Consider the following 23,421-nt stretch of genomic DNA (forward strand, 5'->3'; position numbering starts at 1 on the left):
CCTGATCTTTTGTTGATATGAACGCAAGATTGCCTTGCGGTTTATATGCTTTAACATGCATGAATTGCCACGCGATTGAATAACCACAGTTGTTCATAACATTTTCTTTTTCTTCTTAATTTGTACAATCATCAATGTAAAGAAAGGTGTGGCCGGCAATGTTTCTGAAGCCTAGCAACATAAATTACTTTGTATCAAGGATTACAACGACACACGGTGACAATTATATACACTGTAGAAGAACAAGAACGACCTCTTGGATATCTTCCGGATCACAAGCTGCAGGTGGAGTTCTTAATTGAATGACATTGCCCTTCGGGTAACTGCAGAAGGATTCTTACTCCTGGACATGGAAATTCATATCTAATGCATAAAGCTGAACCTTTTTTATTTTAAATATGCCACCATTTTCGACCTTCCAATCTCTTGACAAGCTCGTTTGCCATTGATGAGAAGTCTTCAGCCCCGTTCTGCAGATCTTCAGTACGCCGGCTGATTTTCTGATAAATGTTTGATTTTGGGATTAGACAGAGAAAAGGAAACTAGTAAGTTTAAGAAATTTAAACATTTGCTAGTTGAAGATATGCAACCTAGAAGAACAAACTGAGATTAGAAATGAAATATTGTTCACAATATTTGCTTTGATCATGATAGCAATCTTTTTATCACTAAACATATGAACTCTTTTTCGGACCCAAAAAAAGAAACGCAAATAAAGAAAGAAGAATTAGTTTGTGAGGTTCTGCTACAATCTTATATGCAAGCAAATAGTACATCCGGACGTAATAGTTTGTGAACCCGCCCGAATACATTTTCACAACATTCTCCAACAAAAGATAAAATGAGAAGCAGTTAGTCTAAGGAAGAAAATTCCTTTGTGAACCAACATAGTAGAAATCCTACCTCAAGTTTTTCCTGCCTCTCCATGAGCTTATTTCGTGCTTCAGAAGCCGCAGAAGAAGCACCCTGAAATGAGTTCTTACCAGATCAGAGAAGGCATTTCATTTCTAGAGTAACTTATGTATCATCTGAACCGTCACCATTTGATATTACCTCAGTCTTTCTATATTTAGCTCTAATTTCTTCGGCCGTTCTAACTCTGGGCTTTGTATCACCAGTCCCACCTTGAAATAACTTTTCCCTTTCTGATTGCCCTTCTGCATACAACAATTAAATGACACTATTATTACATTTACTAATATTTACAGAAAAGAAGAAAGCAGGTCGAATATTACAAAAGGTTTACCTCTCTTTTCATCTTTGACATCATGTGGTGATAAAGTAGATGCCACTGATAGAGGTTCATCTATTTCAATGTCATCTATATCAAAGGAGAACTGAGTTAACAAGAAGGAGAAAGACGTAGAAAAGATTGAATACAAGGAAACAGGATAGCACAAAACCTATATTAAGCTCCAAAACTTCTTGATGATCTACAGGCGGAGATGGTTCTGACAGTTGAGACTTCCAAAACATGCCCTCTAAATGATTGAAAGTTGATTTAGGAGTTGCAGTATGATCTCCACTCTGGACCATTTTCCCCCCTTTAAAGCCTTTAACAATACCACCTAATATTCCGGGTACAGTACCCTGTAGTCAAAAGATACGTTATTACTGGAAAACAATTCTCCCTTCATCACAATGAAATAACAGTTTGTTTTTGTCTAAACCTGTTTTTTCTTCTGATTCAAAGAGACACTGAGTGCAGCTTCTGCAGCAGCTGCAACAACTTTATCATGGAGACAGGGCAAAGATTCTGGAATCCTACAAACAGATAAAAAAAATTCTGAAATTATCTAACAGAAAGTTCATGACCAAACCGTAATGCAACTATCACATTGCCCTCACAGTGTGTAAATGAACATAAACAATACCTGAAATCATTCTCAACAGCTAATATAGAGATGAATGCCGATTCATACCCATTTACCTATAAAATCCACATCATAGAGTCTAATGAATTCACGTGCTATTTTTAAAGAGATTTAAGTGCAAATCCAACATTCTTGAAAAATTAAAGGCAATGATACCAGTGTAATATGTGCATCATCGGCACTCATTGTCTTATCCATGTTTGCCTTACAATTCCACCTTAGAATTGACATCAAGGAGCTTTCTTTCACCAATTCTAAATCAGGAATGGATCTGCCCACGAACAGGTATGAAAAACTCATCAGACAATCAATAATGCACATATATCTACAGCGTCAGTCAATAAACAAGTAGCGGTAGCTTGATATGCTATCATTACATGTTTTATCCCCACTAGAAATATTGATAAGGTACTTGGTGCTACATAATCTGTATCATTTCCTTGACTATTGGGGAAAAGAATGGTACCTGATCTCAATTTCTCCAGTCTGAAACAGCAAAACCAATCCCGAAACCTTTTCAACTCTCTTAAAAGTTGCTGTCCAAATGCAAGGTCTTGCATGTTTCACTTTTCGGATGGGTTTATTGTTTCCCTGATAAGATGACACTGTCTCAGCATGCTTTCCGAATAAATGAAATAGCAGACAAAAATAAAGAAGGCAAGAGGCACCTGAATCACAGATTTTGTTGAGTATAACCGCAGTGAATCCACACAACAAAGCAAAATGAATGAATTCAACAATCTCTCTTCAGAGTATGTACTTTCTGAGCTGGATTCATGCTCAGTTTCATGTGAATTTGTAACAATTGGAGTATCACTTGGCATAGGCTCATTCTTTGTTGAAGAATCCTTGGAGGCCTCTTGGGGTGGATTATCATCAGACACATTTTCAGACGTAGATACTCTGCCATCTGGAGTACCAACAGAAAAATTATTAGAGTTCTCTAATTATGAAGTGAAAAAGAAACTAAAAGTATTTTATTCCCTGGTAGATGATATCTGTACTTGCCTATAACATACATTGAAAGTGCAATTGACTCCTTTTTCAAGTGCCATGGCTGAGGGATGATCAGGTTACCAGCATTTCCATCAATTACATGTATATTTGCATCCTTGGTTAAGACAAACATTACCTCCTCTGCTGGGTTAGCTGTTGATTTTGTTTCGGAAACCTTTGGGCTCTTCAGGAGGTGTTGAGAATTTGTAAGTTCTTTCCAAGTCATTGAAATGACTGGAGAGCTGGAGAAAGATGCATCTTTTATAAAGAACAATACAGAAAAGGAACTTGTGTCCAGCACCGCAACCTGAAATGGATGCATTAAATTCAAAAGTCTTTCTAACTATAGCAACTTAAATTTTATGGGCCAATATTCAATCTATTGAAAACAACGAAGCTGCGTTATAAATTCAGAAGCAGAAAAAGAATACTTACATGACCACACTTAAATCCCACAGCAAGTTTAGCACCATGCTTTACAAACTGAAGTGCTTGAACTGAGGAATTTGTAAGACTAAATACAGCTCTGCATTGCAATCCTTTTGCTTGAGGCGAATCGTGAACTATTAAACAGAGTGATAAAATTGTTAGCTTCATAAGCAAATGTTCCATAAAAACTACTTCAAGATAAGTTTAACACTAAGATCTGATGAGCTTGCACCTGATGGACTGTGTAAGGAAAAATGAAAGCAACATTTTTATGAAGTCAAAGACATTGACAATTAAAAAACCTACCTTCACATTTGGTTTCTGTGACATATATGAATTTTACCCCATCGGAACAGCCTTTCAGATTATAAATTCGAACCTATACACGCTAGTAGAAAGACAATCAGCACAGTAAAGGTAAAAAGTAAAAAATGGTATCAATAGAGAAAGATATCTGACCAGACCACATTCACTGCCAACAGCCAGATTTAAAGTGAAGGCGCAGAAATCCATTTGTGATACGGGAGCACTTGAACCAGCAACTTTTATACCTTGCACCTGCCAGTTATAAGGTATCACACCATGCACATGCCTTCTTTATAAAGACAAAGTTTATAAGATTTAAGTGATGAACTCTAACCTTGCTTTCTACGAGGCAGATAAAAGAGAAGAGTGGATATGTTGCATTCCATATCCGAACAGATCCATCTGAATATCCTGTTAGGTACAGTCTCTCAATACCATTATTCTCAGAAATAGACAGTTGACTGGGAACACCCCCAGTCAAGGGCCATTTTGTACCAGCTGATGGGGTTTGTGCTGAGCCAAGGTTGACAACTGAGGATATCTAAGATATACAAAAAGTAAATAATTATGTGATGTAGAAGCATTAAAACGAAGATGTATGAGCCACTCATCTATAAAAGATATATCCAATACTCCTATAGAACCTTAATGGAATATAGAAACGGGAAAAATATAAAAGACAATCCACTCATACATGGATGAAGTACAATACCTCTTTCTCCCCAGTGGGTACCCTAACAAGTTTGGCAACAGTCATGCTTGGATCAGTTGTAGGTATCACCACCGGAAACTCCAAAGCAGAGACAGATGGACTCCTTTCTTTCTGGGACGTTAAGGCAGAGAGGCAAGCATCATCATAAAGATGCAGTTGCCCAGGGTTGGTTAAAACAAAAACATCAGCTTTATGATTATCCCCGGTTGTCCCAGAACTTGGTAACAAAATCAAGTCTGCAAAAGAGCCAGTAAGGGTGAGGTCCGTACGACCAACACATCTTAAATTCCCCATTCCAGGTGACCATTCAAGAGTTAGAACCTGAAACATGGAGAATCTTGTCAGCTCCTATCTTTTTGTGGCAGTAAATAAACAAGAAAAGCACCAATTCAATTGTTGTACAGAAATTGCTTTGTTTCTAGCCATGTTAAACTGTTTTCGAAAAGTGAAGCCTTTATCTCTTTAAACTGAAGTCTTTACTATTTATAGGCATGTTATACTGTTTTCAAAAAATGCACTGTTTTGGTATAATATTAACCATTTTTCCGAAACAGCCATGGAACTTTTCAGTAACTACTAACTACAGCTATCCAACTAAAAGTATAAATGAAACGTCAAACAACTACAAATGGACAACACACCGTCAAAACTTCTTCTGATCCGATTTCATCGCCACCATAGATAAATAGTTGGCCATCACAACCATTATGGGATTTATAATCTGTGGACCACTGTAAAACTATGACAGGAAGTCTCCTTTCAGCAGATGATAATTGTAACTTCACAACATTATTAGATGGCGATAAAGCTTTTTGACCCTTGACGGAAGCAGGAGATGACATGTTCCAGAATAAAATGTCTCCATCTATGTATCCCACAGCCAGAATGGAGCCATTCGCAGATGCCCAACAAAGAGCACTTATCTCTTTGTCTCCCAATTGCTGTTCCAATGTATCTTCTGGAGAATCAACATTGACTTCATGTGTAGATTTAACAACTCCATCCCTTAGTTGGAGATCCTTACCACCTCCAATAAAAGCTATTTTAGCTTCAGATACATCCCAAAGAATAACCAACCCATTTTGATATGCAATCAATACTCTGCCAATAGAAAAACCTCATCATTCAGTGAAGTGAACATATAAACTATACTGTTCCTAATCAATAATACTTAGTCTTGAATAAGACAACGTAACCTCAATAAAAAGTCGCATGCTATCAGGAAATCATAAATACAACAAACTGAATTGAAATTGGATTCGTTAACGGGATAGCATAGCAATGAACTTTATTTAGAGACTCAAGAACGGCAGGGAGCTAAAGTGATATACCCCTCATATATAGTGCCATCAGTCCAAGTTCCTAACTGTAACTGTCTCATCTAATCTTCCACCATGTCCATGTTTTTTGACATCTTTCATGACTATAGGACAAGTTAGATTTGTGTTCTCCTTATGGTAAAAATATAGCACTCTACTCTTTATTGGTATGAGTAGTTGTGGGTGTGAAATAACTTTATTACTTCATTGTTAAGCCACTCTAAGAGAAAAAGAAACGAAAGAATATCAAAACAAAAGTAACCAAGGTTTAGCCATGATTAAACATGACTACTTATTAACTTTTAACTGATATACTACCTTAATTTAACAAGAAATTCCTGCAAAGTTATAAACACACGAAGGAGACAAGAAAACAATTATAAATTAGGCCCATTCTTGTTCCACACTAAAAGCAGATATGGAAAGTGAGAAACTTCAAGTTTATAACTTGCCTATTTCCAGACGAACAGGGTTGGGGAAGAATTCCAACTATAGATTGGTCAATTGGAAATGGAAACGCAGCAGCTTCTGCAGAACATAGAAAAAGAACGATTGCATTACATTACTACAAAAGCAAATAAAATTCACACATTCCATAATTAAATTTTATTGATGTTGACTTCACAATGAAAAGAAGACATTTAATCATACAATTCTTCATGGAGGATATAAATATCACAACTATCTTTCAAATTGCACCCTACAACTTCTAAAACCAAAGTCCAAGTCTTCTCAGAACAGATTTAACTGAAAAGGGAGAGAAACAATTTCGTGGCACAAATCCATATATAGAAATAGCATCATCTTGAACAATATTTAGGATCCTTCAGTAAAATGAGGTTCACATGAAATATATTTCTGATCAAATAAATTTTGGGTTTTAAAAAAAAACCCTCCTCTTTGGATGAAGCCCTTGCAACTTTATATTTAGCTTCTTCTGTGACAAGAATTGCAACATTAACTAGAAAAATCATAAACTATAGGAGCAAAGAAATGATAAAATTGTAAGCTACAGTTATTAACCACCAAACTGAAGAAACTATTCTTCATATATTACCATATAAAGAATTTGCAGAAATATGATATGGCAATCGCAAAAGTTTTCCCTCCTCTGCATCATACTTCACCACAGCCACTAGAGCATACTCATCACCAACATACCTGCAAGTTTTAATACAGCAAACAAGTTATGAACTAAGCCACTCCAGCCAATTAGTAGCTGACTCAAAATAGTTGTAACAATTTTTTCGATCAGTAGTGTACATTAAATTGGAGCCATGGATTACAGAAAATGCGGTTATATTTGTTTCCCACTCTAGACAATAAACTAGGGACCTGCTCTCGAGATTCCAAACCTGCCAAAATTGAGAAGTTATTGATCACTTGTTTAAATAAAAGATAGTTTCATGCTTAATCACTTCAACGAATTTAAATTCTGGCACTCGATTATCCACTTCAATTTCCAAGTCAACAGCCTTGCTACCAACTGTCATCTGCTTCTATCTATGCGTATTCCCTCCTTATGATATTCAACCTTATTCAGGTGTTCGTACGGTACATTTTTGTTATAATGGTAAACTTATTGAATCCAAAAGGACCACTAATGCATATGCTGAATATTTAAAATGATAAAGACACTGAAGTTTGTAATCGCCAATAACTTAATGAAGATGCATACGATGCAGAAGTTATATGGAGTTCTCATGTTTCGCACGGACAGAGTTGAGTTTTACACGAGAAACAAAAACTGCAAAGTGGTTAAAGAATCAATACCTGAATATCATTATCATTTAAGATGCTCACCAAATAACCCTGGTTTTGTAGAAACTGCCAGATACAGTAAGAAGATTAGTTGCTAACTCGCTTAATGATAGAAAAGACCGGAGAACAGTATTCAAGGACGTTTTGGAGTGTTTTACCGCAAAAGTTTTATAAATATAACATTCAAACATATGATACTTTTGTTTTAATAAGTTGTTGCATGAAGAAAGAAGATGCATTTCATATTTTATTCTTTTAACTAAACAAGAGGAGTAAAAAATAATTCACTGAGAAGCTTAGGAATCAGTGGTGCACATAGATACCTCAATGTATTTGTAAGGCAGTTGCTTCGGGGATATAAAAAGTCCTTCAATACCATCATCACCGATTACTTTAATCCTCCCATCCCTACCCAAAAAACAAAACAACAAAGTGAAATTGTCATATAACTTGTGTGGAGCGGCAATCTCATATGTCATGATAGATGTCTGGCAGTAGTGCCAATATTCTTTCAAAAATTTTGGTATCACCGCCTCATAGAAATGAATAGCGATTCCGATAAATGTGGAACCTCAATGCTTAGTACCAATCTATCTTACTAATCACGTGACCGAGCACCATGCTAAGTAGATTGGCTGGCATTCTATCAATTCCCACACCGAAAACAGCAAATACTAAATAAGAAAGTAGGTGCATTTTAACTCACAATGTTCCAATGGCCAAAAGGCGCTGAATCGGGTCGAAAGCAAGAATGGACGCCGTGGATGGGATGCCATAGTGAACTGCAACTCGCAGGTCCAAGTCTTCCGCCGTCAAACCCCCGTGTGGCAAATTATGCTGAAACCAACAATTTCCCCAACACAAATTCCAAATTTAAAAAATGGCAAGTATCAATCCAAACGCCGATACTTAAAGGTATCTAAAATTAAATTAATCCTGGCATTTCAGCAAAAAATATACAGAAATGAATCACAAAATTATGAAAAATAAGCCATGAATGCAATTTCCAATTTCCCACGATACTAACAAGCTAAAGCATCTAAATTTAATCCAACCCAACAAAAAGGAAAGTAATTTTGTAAGTAAAAACGAAACGAAAATTACAAGCAAACAGTGGCGGCGATCGATTGCTTGGGAATACGAGTACCTGAGAATCGTTTATGGATTTCTGCAAAAGCCGCTTGGCGAGCATCGCGAATCCGAATTTGCAGCTGAAAGATTTGAGCTTCTGAGAATTTTTGAAGTTAGAGAGTTGGAAGTTTTCGTCGGCTGCTTGATTCGACTGACTATCGGAGGAGACTTTCTGGATTTGTTTCAGTGATCATACCAATGGCGTTCCTAGTCTTTTGAGCCGTAAGTTTTTCGAATCAGTCAATGTCAGAAATTAAACATTAAAAGAACCAAAAAAAAAAAAAGATAAAGTTTACGGGGCTTGGATCGTAGGCGGTCGGACTAGTTTAGATTTGGTACGCAATCGGCAATCCCTCCGTTGGAAACTGACAAAACGCAGTCGTTTGCGTATGTTGTTTGTCAAACAGTAATATTAGTCGGTTAAATTATTAAGGGTTTTTTTTAGTTAAAATGATTTCTGATATTTTTATAGCACATAACTTTGATCCATGAGATTTAAAATCAATAGAAGTGGTATCTAAAATTATCCACCATCCTTTATTTTGGTCGTTCCATTAAAAAACTTTGCTAAGGGGTCCAGAGTTTTTTAATGAAATGACCAAAATGATAGATGATGGACAATCTCAGAGACCAAAGTTATGTGTTATACAAATCTCGATCAAAATTATGTGTTATGCAAATCTCAAGGACCAAAGTCCTGTGTTATACCCTCAACTTAACGGAGTTTTTTAACGGAAAGACTAAAATAATGGATGATGGACAATCTCAAAGACCACTTCTATTGATTTTAAATCTCATGAATCAAAGTTATATGTTATACAAATCTCATAAATCATTTTGACTAAAAAATCAATTATGAAATGTTGGGAGAGGGAGATTAATGGTGATTAAACCTACACTAAAGTAACAGAGTATAAATATTATTATTTTTTACCATTGTGGTAAAACCGTTGTCTGCCGGTGGTTTGGGCATGTTAGCTGACTTCTTTTTGCATCCTTTGGTTGACACAGTGCCATTTGCCAATGGAGTAGATGAAAGCAGACGTCACGTGAAGGAAAGCAAAGGAAAACATTATCAATATTATAAGAAAAGTGTTTTTTTGCAGCGAAAAAAAAAAAAAAAAAAAAAAAAAAGGAAAAGTGTTATTTACACACTTATTTTTACTGATAAAGATTGTCTGTCCCCCCACTTTCGAGACACATCAACATTTTATATTACTATTCATTTTTGTCTTATTATATTTATAAAAAAATAATATAAAATGTTGACATGACTTAACCGTGACCACACAAAACAGAAATGTACGAAAAGGCACTGGAAGTGGGAGGGCATACAATCCTTGTCCTATTTTTACCTTATATAACTTTTTGTCATTAATCTTCTTCAATTTATTTTACACAAGATAGCAATACCCTATTATAAAATAATAATAAAACCTTTTTTTTTCTTCTTTTCATATGGTCTTTTTTTTTTTTTTTTTGAATTTTACATTAATTTGATTTGCAAGGAAGCACTCGATTGCACATGAAGAGCAAATCTATCGGATTCGAAGTGGCTATGGCCATGTTTACAAAACTCAATTGCATATAAGAAGCACATCTACCAATCCAACATGATTATGCCCGTTTCTACACAACATAACTCGTCATGTATTTCATCAGAGTACAATTTATATACAAAATCAAATCAAACCGAACCAAATCAATCACAGGATATTTGGAAATATAGCCATTTTTGAAATCATTGGTTGAAATAAAACCTACATTTTCTCATTTTATGAAACTAACCAAAATTAGAATTAAAAAGACTTAATTACCCTTAACCTTCTCTTAACACTCCTATGCTGTCTCTAGACCCCTCATCTCCATTGAAACACCACCACCAAACTTCTCGTTACCCAAATGTAATTGAACCAAGTGATCACGCCAAGCAGTGACTGCAATACTAGATGAAGAAATAGTCAAAACCAACAAAAATGTTCTGAAAACTTATTCGTGGTGTCGCTATGAACCCAGTCGAGCATCCTCGCGGAGGGGCTAATCATCGCATATTGGACCGGCTACAAGAGTACGGCGTAACGCTTCTCCTGGGAAGAAAGTTGGTTTCCTTGCTGCTTGGGGGACTGGTGTGGGAGCAGGGGAAGGTTTTAAACTAAGGGCAATAAGTCTTTTTAACTTCAATTTTGGTTAGTTTTATAAAAAATGAAAAATGTAGGTTATATTTCAACAGGTGATCTCTAAAATGGCTATATTTCCCAGTTTCCCATCAATCACCTGATTTGACCCCAAACACCAGCTGTCCACTTATAGTATAAAATATAAAAAAATCTAAGCAGCTGATAGGTTATTTTGTCCACTTATAGTATAAAATATAAAAAAAAAAATGGAGTTGCGTGCCAAGTCGTCTCCCTCATCGCTGATCCGCAAATATCCCTACGTTTTGTCTCTCCAACTTAATCACTATCCTAAATATTTCCCTCCTCTTCCAACGGAAAAAGGAAAAGAAATTTGCCCCGAACGCGAACGGTTCGAGCTCCGAGCTCCCAATTTTCCTCCTAGCCGCCATGACAGTTCCTCCGAATCAAGGTAAAATATTCAGCACAATCGTATTTCCAGCTATTTGATTAATTTTTGTTGGCTTTTAGTTAGATTTCTTTTTTATTTTTATTTTTATGGATTTTTAACGATCAGAAATGATGGATTAAACAATTCTGTATTTACAAATTACAATCATATGGGGTCTCCTAGAAGTGTTAAAGATCACAACTTTGATGGAAATTATTCCGAAATTTCGATTTTTTATTTTCTGGGTTAATTTTTGATTTAAGCATTAGGAGACCCTACAAATTGTGAGTTATTGGATTGAACTTGAAGCTTCTGGTGTTGATTTGGTTTATTCTGCAATTGTTATAAGCTGACCATGTGGCTGTGATTTCGAATTTTCGATTCGGTTTGACCGTCGCTATTGCTTTGCTGATTTCTGCAGATGATGTTAAGAAGAATGAAAGGACGAATTACTTCAATTCCCCTGCATTGGATGTCTCACTTGCTTTTCCACAAGCAACGCCGGCATCCACCTTTCCTCCCTGCGGTAAGAACGTTAACCATCCTTATATATACATATAGTATACATAAACTCGTATATGTGTGTATGGAGAAGTTCTCTTTTGTAAAACAGTTTAGGATTTCCGCGTGTTATGTGAATCCAGACTATTGATTTGATGGAATTGTTCGGATTTGTGTATTCATCATGTCTTATTTTTTGCATTTTAGTTGGTTTTTACTTTGTTTATTTGTGAATATTTTGTACATTTCTCGTGCACCGCTTTAGTTGATTGTGAGTTGGATTTGTAATTTGAAGTGAACTAGGTAGCTTTAGTTATTAACTTCCATATTCTTATCTCTTGGCCTTAAAAATTCACAGCCTCGGATTATTACCGGTTTGATGATCTATTGACTCCTGAGGAGCAGGCTATGAGATTGAGAGTAAGAAAGTGTATGGAGAAAGACGTCGCTCCAATTATGGCAGAGGTATCCCTCTTGCTCTATCCATTTGTGCATTTCATATTAATGCTAAAACAGTAAGTATGTAATGATCTAACTATAAACAATGAGATTGATATGCGAATTCGTTTTTTCAGTACTGGGAGAAGGCACAGTTTCCATTTCAAATTATTCCAAAGCTTGCTGCATTGCGCATTGCTGGTGGCACAATCAAGGTGCTTAATACATATATTAATACGTTATTTTTAAATCTTGCGTTCGAAAATTTGGTGGATGGGTTGGTAAACTCGCTTTTGGCCTTCTTGCTATCAGGGTTATGGGTGTCCTGGTCTTTCTATTACGGCAAGTGCTTTTGCTACAGCTGAACTTGCTAGAGTTGATGCAAGCTGTTCTACTTTCGTCTTGGTTCATTCCTCACTAGCAATGCTTACTATTGGTTAGAATTTGGATAATTTTACTTTTGACATTTTGATTTTAAATAACCAAACCTTCACTGAAAAATGATGCTGTTGACAAGTTAAGACTCACAACTAGTGTAACTTTTCTGGACTGTCAAGAATAGCATTATGTGGTTCGGAAGCTCAAAAGCAGAAATATCTACCTTCTTTGGCTGAATTTAAGACTGTAGCCTGCTGGGTAAGCTGCTTTTTTATGATATGTGTCTGATATCTTTATTGCTAATGTCAAGATACTGAAATCTGTTCATCTGCATGTTAAAGGGTTTGACCGAACCTGACTACGGAAGTGATGCGAGTGCCTTGAGAACGACAGCAACAAAGGTCAAGGATTTCAACCTTCCCATTTGCTTCTTTATTTCTGTTATTGGCCTAGTGTGGGCAGGGTGACTGTCCGGGGCCCAAAAAAATTAGGGGCACCAAAATTATTAGTGTGGCATATTTATATACGTTTTCATAAAAGTATAAATTTATAAAATTTGGTTTAATGACAAAGAAATTTAACTAGAACCAGTGATTTTGTTGTTTGAAATTAATGAGGAGGTCTTGGGTTCAAAACACCATGTGTGCTTATTTAAATTTCAATTTTTACAAATTTCTTTTCATAATAGTATACATTTATAAAATTTGGCTAAATGATTAGAAGTTTAACTAGAAGTAATGGTTTTTGTATTTAAAATTAACGAGAGGTCCTAAGTTTGAAATGCTATGTGCATGTTCATTTTTTTCAATTTTTACGAATTTTTGTTTGGTTGTTAATTTATTTTTAATTACTAGCCAGTAACTATGTGGGTTGCTATTTTTAAACATTTGTTCCAATTCAAGTCTAATCTTTAACAAAGGGTAATGCGTAGACTAAATTTTTAGACCAAATTTGCAAATCATATGACGTGTCATCAAAAGGTTTAATTTAGTGCCCATTCATTACTTATACATATCATTAAAAATTCGAAAATATCATTATTTTTTTAGTCTTATATTGACGAGGTTAGTCAATAAGAAAAAACACCTCACGATTTATACAAAAACATTTTAAAAGTTCAGATGGAAGACAAAACTCATAATCTATCGACTTGTAAGCCTGAAGTTTTTTGGTTTCCTTCTCTCGATACAAAATACATTAGTTTTTCCATGTTTCTAAATTACTGAGTTTGAAGTGCTTTTCTAATTATAATTTATCAATGTCTTTATGTGTAAAAACAAATAATTTTTAATATGAAGTGAGGGCACATTTTTTGGCGTCATCCCGGGCTTCAAAAATCTCTGGACCGGCCAAACTGTTAAATGGTATTTGTCATGGCTGTGATCTCATGCTATATAACGTATTCTTTGTGCTGTTGGGATCATCAGGTGGAAGGAGGTTGGATACTTGAGGGCCAAAAGCGATGGATAGGAAACAGTACATTTGCTGATGTCTTGGTTATTTTTGCTAGGAATACAACAACAAATCAGATTAATGGGTATGTAAAACAGAAACATGCGAACCCTCTTAGTATGTAACTTATGCAAAATTTTATGAATATTTCTTTAGCTTCAAAGTTATGCAAAATTCTATGAATATTTCTTTCTGATTATCTTTCCCCTTATATTCACATCACGTTGGTGTTTAGATGCTCTAGAGTAATCCAAAAGTTGGCATGATGGTTTTCTGTAGCAGCACTCTCATGTTGAATGCCTTTTTTCTCCTTCTATTTCAGATTTATAATAAAGAAGAATGCCCCTGGACTGGCAGCTACAAAAATAGAAAATAAAATTGGTCTACGCATTGTCCAAAATGGAGATATTCTCTTAAATAAAGTATTTGTTCCTGATGAGGAAAGGCTGCCTGGTGTTAATTCTTTTCAGGATACTAGCAAGGTAAGCTGCAAAGCCGTGTTGGTGGAATTTGTTTAATCTTCTCTCTTTAGAGTAATTTAGGCATAAATTCTACTTCTTATTCGACCATATGTTTAATAAACAAGACATGAGAGGTATTACTTTCTGTACTGTGATTTTGAGATCATGTTCAAGCTTGACTAGAGATTCATCTTTGTTCTTGCTTAGCTCTTTCTTCACCTTTTGAGAGATAAGGCTTGATACTGCGATGATATTATACCAAAGTTATAACTCTGAATCTTCTTTCTATGTAGCATAGAGCAAATTTTTTCGTTCTGTTGCCCTAACATAAAGCAGATGTGAATCAATTGATTCATTTGTTAAGGAATTTTCAAATAGTTTACATTGTTATGGTCTCTCATTTCTCACACATTAGAATGACACGTATAATGCTGCCTTTGTGAGTATTTATTGATTTGATGTTGATTTAAACTACTTAAAACAGGTTCTTGCTGTTTCGCGTGTCATGGTCGCCTGGCAACCTATTGGTTTATCTATGGGAGTCTATGATATGTGTCACAGGTATTAAAAAGTTCCTAAGCGCCTCTCTCTCTCTCTCTCTCTCTCTCTCTCTCTCTCTCTCTCTCTCACATCTTCAATTCAGTGTATTTTCAAGTTTCCTTGGTACCGAGTCTGAATTATAAGGAATTGGAAGGTATCTGAAGGAGAGGAAACAATTTGGAGCCCCCCTTGCAGCTTTCCAAATCAACCAAGAGAAACTTGTTCGTATGCTTGGTAATGTTCAAGCTATGGTTCTTATAGGTTGGCGCCTCTGCAAGCTGTATGAGGCAGGTAAAATGACTCCAGGTCATGCTAGCATGGGGAAGGTAAGAAAAAATGACGTCCTGATGCATTTGGTTATCCTATTGCTTATCCATTCAAAATATTCAGAATAATAAATGTGTGCAATTTTCAGGCATGGATCACTCTGAGAGCAAGGGAAACGGTTGCTCTGGGAAGGGAATTGCTAGGTGGCAACGGAATCTTATCTGATTTTCTTGTTGCAAAGGTAATTTGCTTATTTGTGGATTTAAAATTTTTCTTTTTAGAATCTATAGAAGGATTGGAACGTTTTTTATTAGATGAATTTTCAAGCTAGGACTTGACACGGGCGTTTGTTATATACGTCCACCTTTTAGTTTCACCTTTTGAGCCCTTTTCATTTTGGGGTCACCTTGCAGGCTTTCGGTGATCTGGAACCCATCTACACATTCGAAGGCACGTATGACATCAACTCCTTGGTCACCGGCAGGGAAGTCACTGGCATTGCCAGCTTCAAGCCACCTGCTTCAAGCCAACGGAGCCGCCTGTAGCAGTGTAACTTATCCGAATCTCAACTCCCTCCGCAAGTTTGTTTCGTTAACAAGGTTGTCTGATGTCAAATGGGATGAAGTAAACTTATCCATTGACAACCAAAATTAAGGACGCCTTATAAATTCTGGTTTTTGAACATTGTATCGTCATAGTTCTGAAAGACAAATAAACGATCTCAGCAGATCGCCGCATTCGACTTTTCAGTGAGTAGTAAACTGAGTTATTCGCCAGAAAAGCGCCATACCTGTGCAGGCGCCGGCGGCATAACTGGAGTGACGAAAAGAAATGAACTTTTTGAAACTTATGACCAGAGATTGCTAAACTTGGTGGTTGGGTCAACAGAAGCTGCCAATGCGTCTGTATTGAGCACGTTATCTTAAAAAAATATGCATCATCCAAGCTCCATTGCAGAATACAATCATAATCAATAGGGAACTTTAACGTAAAAACCTTCAGTACTGTTTACTTTAACGAAATATCATATTTTTACTCTAAAAAATGAATCCTAGTACTATTCGTTTACAACATTTTTTTATCATTTTCGTTAAAACTCAAAGTTTTAAAATCTTTTTCATTAGTTTTTCTTATTAAATATAAGATAATATACATCTCAAAATTAGCATACCATAATCAAAATTATTAGCCTAACCTACCATACATTTTCGTCAAAAATAAAAACTCATAATTAACAATAGAAAACTTTAACAAAAAGTTTTCGGTATTATTTACTTTAACGAAAAATCACATATTTTTATACTAAAAAATCAATCCTAATACTATTCACTTTCCTTTTTATTTTGTCTAAAAACTTAAAATTTTCAAATTTTTTTATTAATTTTCCTTTACCAAGATAAACCACAAAATTCTCGAAAATTCTACCACCTACTAGTACTACCAATTGGACTCCCACCGCCGCCGCTCCTTCCGCTCAATTCCCTCCGCTTCTCGGCGTCCCTCTCCAACCCCAAACTCCTAATCTTCAACTGAAACTGCGCCACCGCCGTCAAAAACCTCACCGCCTGCCTCGAGCTAAGTATCTCCACCAGCTTCGTCACCATCGTCGTCCTCAGCAAGTTGGCATTCACCAGCACGGACTCCAATGCCGGCTTCAGCGATTCGATCACCGCGATGTCCTCCACGATCCCCCCGTCCCTGGCCCTCCCGTACCGCCGCAGCACGTCGACGAACGGCGGCGCCGCCACGCTCTCGTGAATCTTGGCAAGCTTGTCGTTAAGCACGCGCTCCTCGACCCGGGTCTCCTCCCTCAGCCGGGCTATATTGACCCGCTGCCGGTCGCTCAAATCGGGCACCGACTCCGTCACTATCCGGAATACGAGACCCGGTTTGTACCCGGCGATCCAAAGGAGGGTCCTTTCGTAGGAACTAAACCACTTCGGGGAGAAAACCACGAAAACATCCCGATGGGCAAGTCGCGATTTCTCGTCGTAGTACTGCTGGTAATGGAGGAGAACCCGGGATATCAAATCTCGAAGGTCTTCATCTCGGGCCTCGTCGATTGTCTGTTGGGTCGATAGGAGCTCGTCGAGGAAGTGTTCTTGCCGGACCAGCCAGCCCTCGAAGAATGCCACGAATGTGTTCGATGTATTGCCGCTGTGAGAACCGGTTGACATAACCAAAACAAAAACAGAGAAGATTTCTGGGATTTCAAAGGGGACGAAGTACAGAGAGATGGGCGTGATTAAATAGGAGATTGGATTTGAAAGGTGGGTTCTTTTGGTATTTTGATTTCGCTTTGTGGGCAAGTAATGCTAATGGGTGGGGATACTTCGAGAGCAAGGTTCATACATTTTGTTTCTTTAGGGAGAGAAAGAGGAGAGGAGAAAACAGAGGAGGTAATGGTCAGACGGAGACGCGTGTGCAGGTGGATGCCATTATATATATATATATATATATATAGAGACACAGAGAGAGAGAGAGAGAGATAGAGAGAGAGAGAGGTGAAATAGTGGGATAATAGTTAAACGGTGGCTCCACCAACTGCTGTCATTAAAAAGACACCGACTGATGAAAGAGAGAGAGAGAGGGGAGGGGGATGATGTATAACTGAAAGGTCTCGGTGGGTTCCGTCGTGTAGTGAAGCCAGAGGAGTATGAAGGTGTTTAAAGTGGTGGAGTGGAAGGAAGAAAGGAGAAAGATTCACTCACAAGAAGGGTTTTTTAATTTGTGATTCTTTTTGGGGTGTGTATTTTTTTCACAATTGTTTTTGTCAGAGCGGGATTTCGATTTGACAAGAAAGGGAAGGGGGTTTTGTGTTAGCTTAACGAGGGATTTTGGGGCTGCCCGGATGACGGGCCAACACGTCTCGAGGCGGCAAAGTGGAGGGATTGTGTGATGCCAAGTCATCGTTTCGGGTTTGGGGAGTGGGGAGGGTTACCGTCTGGGGAGGGTGTCTTTCTCAATAGGCAGTGTTTTGCATTGATTAAAAGGGAGAGTTTTTTTTTATTTAAATGATTAAATGAGACGAACAAATTTGAAATTATTATAATAATGAGTAAATAGAGTTTTAAACTCAAGACGCATCGGAGGTTGTTGGCGGGTGGCGGTTTGGTGGGGGGCGGGGGGGAGGACGTATGCAAGTTGGAGAAATGGCTATGTACAAGATAGAGTGAAGGTCGGTTTGGTTATGTGTCTTATCTCTTTGAGTGGCAATACATAATTAATTTGAGGTAGCATTTCTGTTGCATGAAAGCCTTTTTTATACAACAAAGTTCTACATTTAAGCGGGAGAGGTAATATACTATGAGGAGAGGGAGGCTGAGTTAGGCCATACAATGTGTTAGTCACTGACTAGGTATTAAACTCAATGCAAATTTAATACATTATTGCCATTCATGTAAGTCAAACTTAAAAGATCTTACTTACACATAAAGAGTGTGTTTGTTGCACCGGACTGTCTTAAACTGGACTAGCTTCAAGAACTAAGCTGAACTGGCTTAGACTAGACTAAACTAGACTGGCTTAGACTAGACTAAACTGAACTAATTTAGTGAAGCATTTGACGTAATGTCAAACTAAAAATCAAAATAATAACAAACTTTAATATTACATTATTTAATACATATCTATTAATATTTTAATGCATACTAATTAATATTTTATTATTATGCAACATTTTTCATTTTCTTAAGAACGCTCCCTCTCCCCAGAAACTTCTCTGCATTTCTCCCTCTTTGGCCCCGTCATATTCTCTTCGTTTCTCCATCTTTTTTCTGTATTTTAGATCCTTCAAAACTATTTTTTGCAAAAAAATTTCTGCAAAATTTCACATTCCCTAGAAACAAGCTGATGGATTATTTCTCCATCTGATCAAGTTATTACTGCCTGGCTTTGTTCCTTCAATCGTTGCTGTTGAAATGTTGAGATGTTTCTTTTATTCAATCATTTGCTTTAGTAGCATTTTATCTCCATTTTCAACATATATGAGCTTTAGGAAAGCCTATATCTGCCCTTGATTTGATTTGCTTCGTCAATTTCTCTTTTCATTTTTTCATGTTTGTAAATTCTTCGAAAGGTTGAGATGTTTGGTCTACAGTCGGAGCGTGTGGTTGAGACCGCCGTCCTGATTTTGCAGTGCGAGATCGCCGTCTTGCATTTGCAGTGCGAGACCGCTGTTGCTGTTGCTGTTGATGTGCGAAGGACGAGATCCATGGATCTGAAAGCAGAAAGGGCGAGATCGACGAAGCTCGCAGAGGATTAGAGGAGCGAACGAAGCTGGTCTTAGCAGTCCGGCTGTGTTTGGAGGGTCTTGAGGCTTTAGTGAACGCGAGTCCCTCCTAGTCCCACTAATGCTAATCCCTGAAACTAACAAACACAGAATTAGACTAGATGTTAGTCTAGTCCAATCCAATGAGGGCTAAGGAGGGCAAACAAACACGCTCAAAGAGCAATACTACTAAGTGATTGAAGATTGCAGTGAAGTTGAAGGGTAGGAGACAAATTTTCAATGACTTTTACTGATGACAGAAATTGGTTGCCATGAGATATATTCAGCAACAGGCTGCTGCTGTATAGATATTTTTGTTCAAATTGGTTCATGACGTGTTCCAGTTGCTCGAAGTGATGATCTTATAAGAGATGCTGGTGTTGCCAATTGGCAATTTTGACCAGCCAATGATTGTACTGGGGACTGCTACGTGGCATGGGAGATAAAATTTGGTTGTTCTTATCGAACACAGATCCTCTTCGGATCTGTGCAACCGGAGTTTAGGAATGGATCTGAGTCATTGAAATTTGATTAAACGGCTATAATTATTATAACTTTTAGAAGAACCCTTTATTTGTAACCATTAGATCAAATTTCAATGGTCCGAATCCATTAATCCCTGAGTTCTGGTTGCACAGATCCAGAGAGGCTCTGTGTTTGTTCTTATCACCTCAACAGGTCTCTCTATTTTTTTTTTTTTTGGTACATGAAGCGGGAAACCCAATAAGGTTTGATGTAACGACCGACAATACAACTATTTCTTAATTATTTATCCTCGTTCGTAAATTTACGAGTGCTTCAATTTGTCGTACATGTCAGAATGATTTGTATTTTACCATGGACTAATATACGTATACTTACATATTGAAATATATGGTTTTTCAATAACCTTATAGAGCTTGATCGAAATCTGAATGGTTGTTATCAAAATCTGTATGGTTGGATCATCAACCAAAGGTGTAGATCTGTAGGGCATAAGTTTCAAATCGCATTGTATACAGGTGTTTTTTCTTTTGACTACCCTAATCTACGGGAAGGTGATCGAATTCTGGAGCAAAAGGTCGGACAAGACACGCTATCTGGCCAAAATCACTAAGCGAAATGAATTCAATTGAGATTTTGAAGGATTTTGAAAGACCATTAACCAACAAGCAATCTTTAGCAGAATCCCTTCGCAACTCCAGCAGAAGATAAAAAGTAAATGCCAAGTTGAGATAATGAACATAAAATCGCATATTTAAAATTGGATTAACAAAGCTCCAAGTACACTGAGGAGTTCAAACATCCATAGATGGATGCCACAGATTAACTACAACGATTACGACGGAGAATTACTTAAGTCATAAATTACTTCACTAGACTAGCCAGAGAATGAGAGTAGGTTGGAAATATATCGAACGAGAAAATACAACAGTCAAACATACGAGCAGGAATAAGCAAGCTTCCGAAGAAAAACACCTGATTGTAATATAGTCTAAGCCTCAATGATGAACACAACAAAATGATTTCCGGAAGCTAAACGAAACTTGACCTGCTAAAGATCATCTTTTCTTGAAACCATACTTCTTCCGTTCATAGAACAGATCTGTTTTGGCACTTCCCAGATTCACAATTTTCGGACAGCCATCTCTATCTTTCTCCTGCTGAGTACACTCTTTGCAGTAATAAGCATCAGAAATTCCAACCCCTCCACAGATAACACACCTTCCCTGGAAAGATCCATAATTGCACTCATCGCAAACCCGAACAAGCGTGCAAGGACGCACGTAAGAGTCACAAATTACACACTTACCGTCACACTTCTCACACAACCTTCCAATAGCTATTCCAGGTTGCTTCCGGCACATAATCAGGTCAGGATGATGCTTCGCCATGTTCCTGCAACAACCAGGTAAAGTAAGCTGCTGTCCAACAGATAGAATAAGGCCAAATAGCAGTAGAAACGGTATCCAAACATTAAACAACACAAAAAAGAGATTAAAGAGCAATATAATTAAAGTTGGAAACTTGGAATGAAGATAATTGAGTCCTATAGCAAGAAACACAAGAGGAAGCTCTGATTTCTGAAATTATATTGATAAAACTGAATACATTCATAGCCTATTTATACTACAGGACAGCAGCCTAGAATTCCTAATCCTTGTTTATAAGAAATCCTTATTCTACTAGGAACTACCAAATTAATCCTATTCCGACTAATTAATAAATCCTAATCCTATAAATAAAGACTACACAAAACATAAAAAACTCCCAAATTAACTAGAACCCTAGCCAGCTATCTGACTAGCAGACTCAATTAGCTTTCGAGAGCGCCTTAGATGCTCCTACATCAACTGATAACGCTACAACAAATTCAAAAATTTACGATTAAGCCAAACCGATAATGCTACTACAAATTCAAAAATTTAAGATTAACCCAATTTGCAAATCTGCATAATTTCAACAATTTCATGCCAAATTGCAGGGTGCTTATATTCACAAACCATGAAAGTTATGCTAAATCGATCAGCTACGAATATTTGCAAACCCTTTTACAACTATGCACAAAAACAATAAAAGTGGTTTACTTTTGTTATACCAATTCATCAGAGTATGAACTAACAAAGAATGTAAATTCAAGAAAATGTGCAATTTCATCTTCAATGAAAAGCAGTTCATTGCCCCATAAGTACAAAAATAAAAACCCCACAAAAATCCCATTTTTTTTTCCTTTTTTTTATTTCTAATTACTCTTTCAACTTCTGGGCGCTTGCGATATTGCCTAATTCCCATCACAGAAACCAAATCGTGGAATTTAAAAAGGCTGTGTAAATAGATGAAACGATTAATGAATTGAACAGAAAAGGAACCCTAAAACAGGTAATCGAATGCGCATTCGGCTAGAAATTTGAATTTCAGATGGAACAAAATTCAAAATTAAGCAGCAGTTTCTACATACGCGAAAGCTAGAGAGGAAGAACGAATAGCTAAAGGACCAATGCTTACCGAAGATAGCTGGAGAGGACTCGGATGAAGACTGTATAAGAGATGAGAGCACAAATGGGGGATTGGCGCGATTGGGGAAGTAGGACTCGGCTTACTGAGAGAGAATCGAATGGGGCTAATGTTTTGTTTTCTTTTTCCTTTTAAATTTCAGTTAAAAATGCGTACAACAATTTCGATTTATTTATTTATTTATTAATTGAGTAAATGATTTTCACACAGCTCTTTTAATTTTGTACAGTTATATTAATAAGTCAAACGAAAATAACGGATAAGATTTAACATAGTGTGTGGAAATTAAAAAGAGTTTATGTTTATAACTTTTCTTTTATAAAAATGGCTTTATATAATTTGAAACACTTAATGAACTACTATAAATAATAGGCTTTTTAATCAAAATTTTCATTGAAATTTGCATAACACATTACTCTGGTCATTGAGTTTTGGAATCAATAGAAGTGGTTCCTGAGATTCTCCACTATCAATCATTTGGTATTCCGTGCAAAATTATGTTAAATAAGGATTAAAATGACAAATATATCCTCAATTTTATAAACAATAGGCCAAAACGATTTAACAAAAATTAAAGGTATTTTGGTCATTTTATTCTTATTTAATGGAATTTTTTCACGAAATAACCAAAATGACTGATTATGGACAATCTCAGTGATCAAAGTAAAAAGTAAGAAGTTATGCAAATCTCAGGAACCATTTTGATTAAAAAGTCAAAATAATAAGAACAAAAACAAGAGAGCAATGGTGATAGTACCGTAAATGAGTTTAAGTTTGGATGCAGTAGCAGTATCTTAACTAAGTTAAAGTTTGGTGTATCGGCAATTATTTCTTCATAAATTTAGCAATTGTCCTTATGATTAAAAAAAGTTCATTAAATATTTAAGAAAACTAATGAAAATGACTTGAAAACTTTGAGTTTTAATCAAAATGACAAACAGGTGTTGTAAATGAATAGCACTAGGAGTGACTTTTTAGAGTAAAAATGTTCTTAAAATTAAAAGAGAACAGTATTATGAGTGTTTCG

General features: G+C 36.6%; 4 protein-coding genes across 4 annotated transcripts; 1 reads left to right on the forward strand and 3 right to left on the reverse strand.

The window, feature by feature from the left end:
- Positions 1-56: 56 nt before the first annotated feature.
- LOC137722628 (uncharacterized) lies at positions 57-8,772 on the reverse strand. The gene is made up of 24 exons (XM_068461675.1): positions 8,545-8,772; positions 8,104-8,234; positions 7,721-7,805; positions 7,410-7,463; positions 6,900-6,991; positions 6,694-6,797; positions 6,089-6,164; positions 4,959-5,418; positions 4,318-4,638; positions 3,940-4,146; positions 3,759-3,857; positions 3,606-3,678; positions 3,306-3,433; positions 2,883-3,177; positions 2,543-2,784; positions 2,341-2,465; positions 2,031-2,145; positions 1,875-1,930; positions 1,671-1,764; positions 1,404-1,590; positions 1,247-1,321; positions 1,054-1,157; positions 904-966; positions 57-500 (listed from the first exon to the last, which is right to left on the reverse strand). The coding sequence occupies exons 1-24, from the start codon at positions 8,587-8,589 to the stop codon at positions 393-395; spliced, it is 3,339 nt and encodes a 1,112-aa protein (XP_068317776.1). The 5' UTR covers positions 8,590-8,772; the 3' UTR covers positions 57-392.
- A 2,152-nt stretch (positions 8,773-10,924) lies between these two features.
- On the forward strand, positions 10,925-15,980 carry LOC137722553 (acyl-coenzyme A oxidase 4, peroxisomal-like). Its single transcript, XM_068461583.1, has 13 exons — positions 10,925-11,114; positions 11,515-11,619; positions 11,953-12,059; positions 12,170-12,247; positions 12,345-12,468; positions 12,595-12,668; positions 12,752-12,811; positions 13,838-13,947; positions 14,185-14,344; positions 14,808-14,884; positions 15,018-15,189; positions 15,279-15,371; positions 15,544-15,980. Exons 1-13 carry the CDS (start codon positions 11,093-11,095, stop codon positions 15,673-15,675), a joined length of 1,314 nt encoding a protein of 437 aa, XP_068317684.1. The 5' UTR covers positions 10,925-11,092; the 3' UTR covers positions 15,676-15,980.
- A 571-nt stretch (positions 15,981-16,551) lies between these two features.
- LOC137722084 (protein ZW2-like) lies at positions 16,552-17,307 on the reverse strand. Its single transcript, XM_068461069.1, has one exon. It carries the CDS (start codon positions 17,305-17,307, stop codon positions 16,552-16,554), a length of 756 nt encoding a protein of 251 aa, XP_068317170.1.
- Positions 17,308-20,618: 3,311 nt separating this feature from the next.
- Positions 20,619-22,519, reverse strand: LOC137722448 (PHD finger-like domain-containing protein 5A). The gene is made up of 2 exons (XM_068461453.1): positions 22,386-22,519; positions 20,619-21,278 (listed from the first exon to the last, which is right to left on the reverse strand). The coding sequence occupies exon 2, from the start codon at positions 21,272-21,274 to the stop codon at positions 20,942-20,944; it is 333 nt and encodes a 110-aa protein (XP_068317554.1). The 5' UTR covers positions 21,275-21,278; positions 22,386-22,519; the 3' UTR covers positions 20,619-20,941.
- Positions 22,520-23,421: the final 902 nt, after the last annotated feature.

Source organism: Pyrus communis, chromosome 17 (genome assembly GCF_963583255.1).
Source record: "Pyrus communis chromosome 17, drPyrComm1.1, whole genome shotgun sequence".
Lineage (NCBI taxonomy): Eukaryota > Viridiplantae > Streptophyta > Magnoliopsida > Rosales > Rosaceae > Pyrus > Pyrus communis.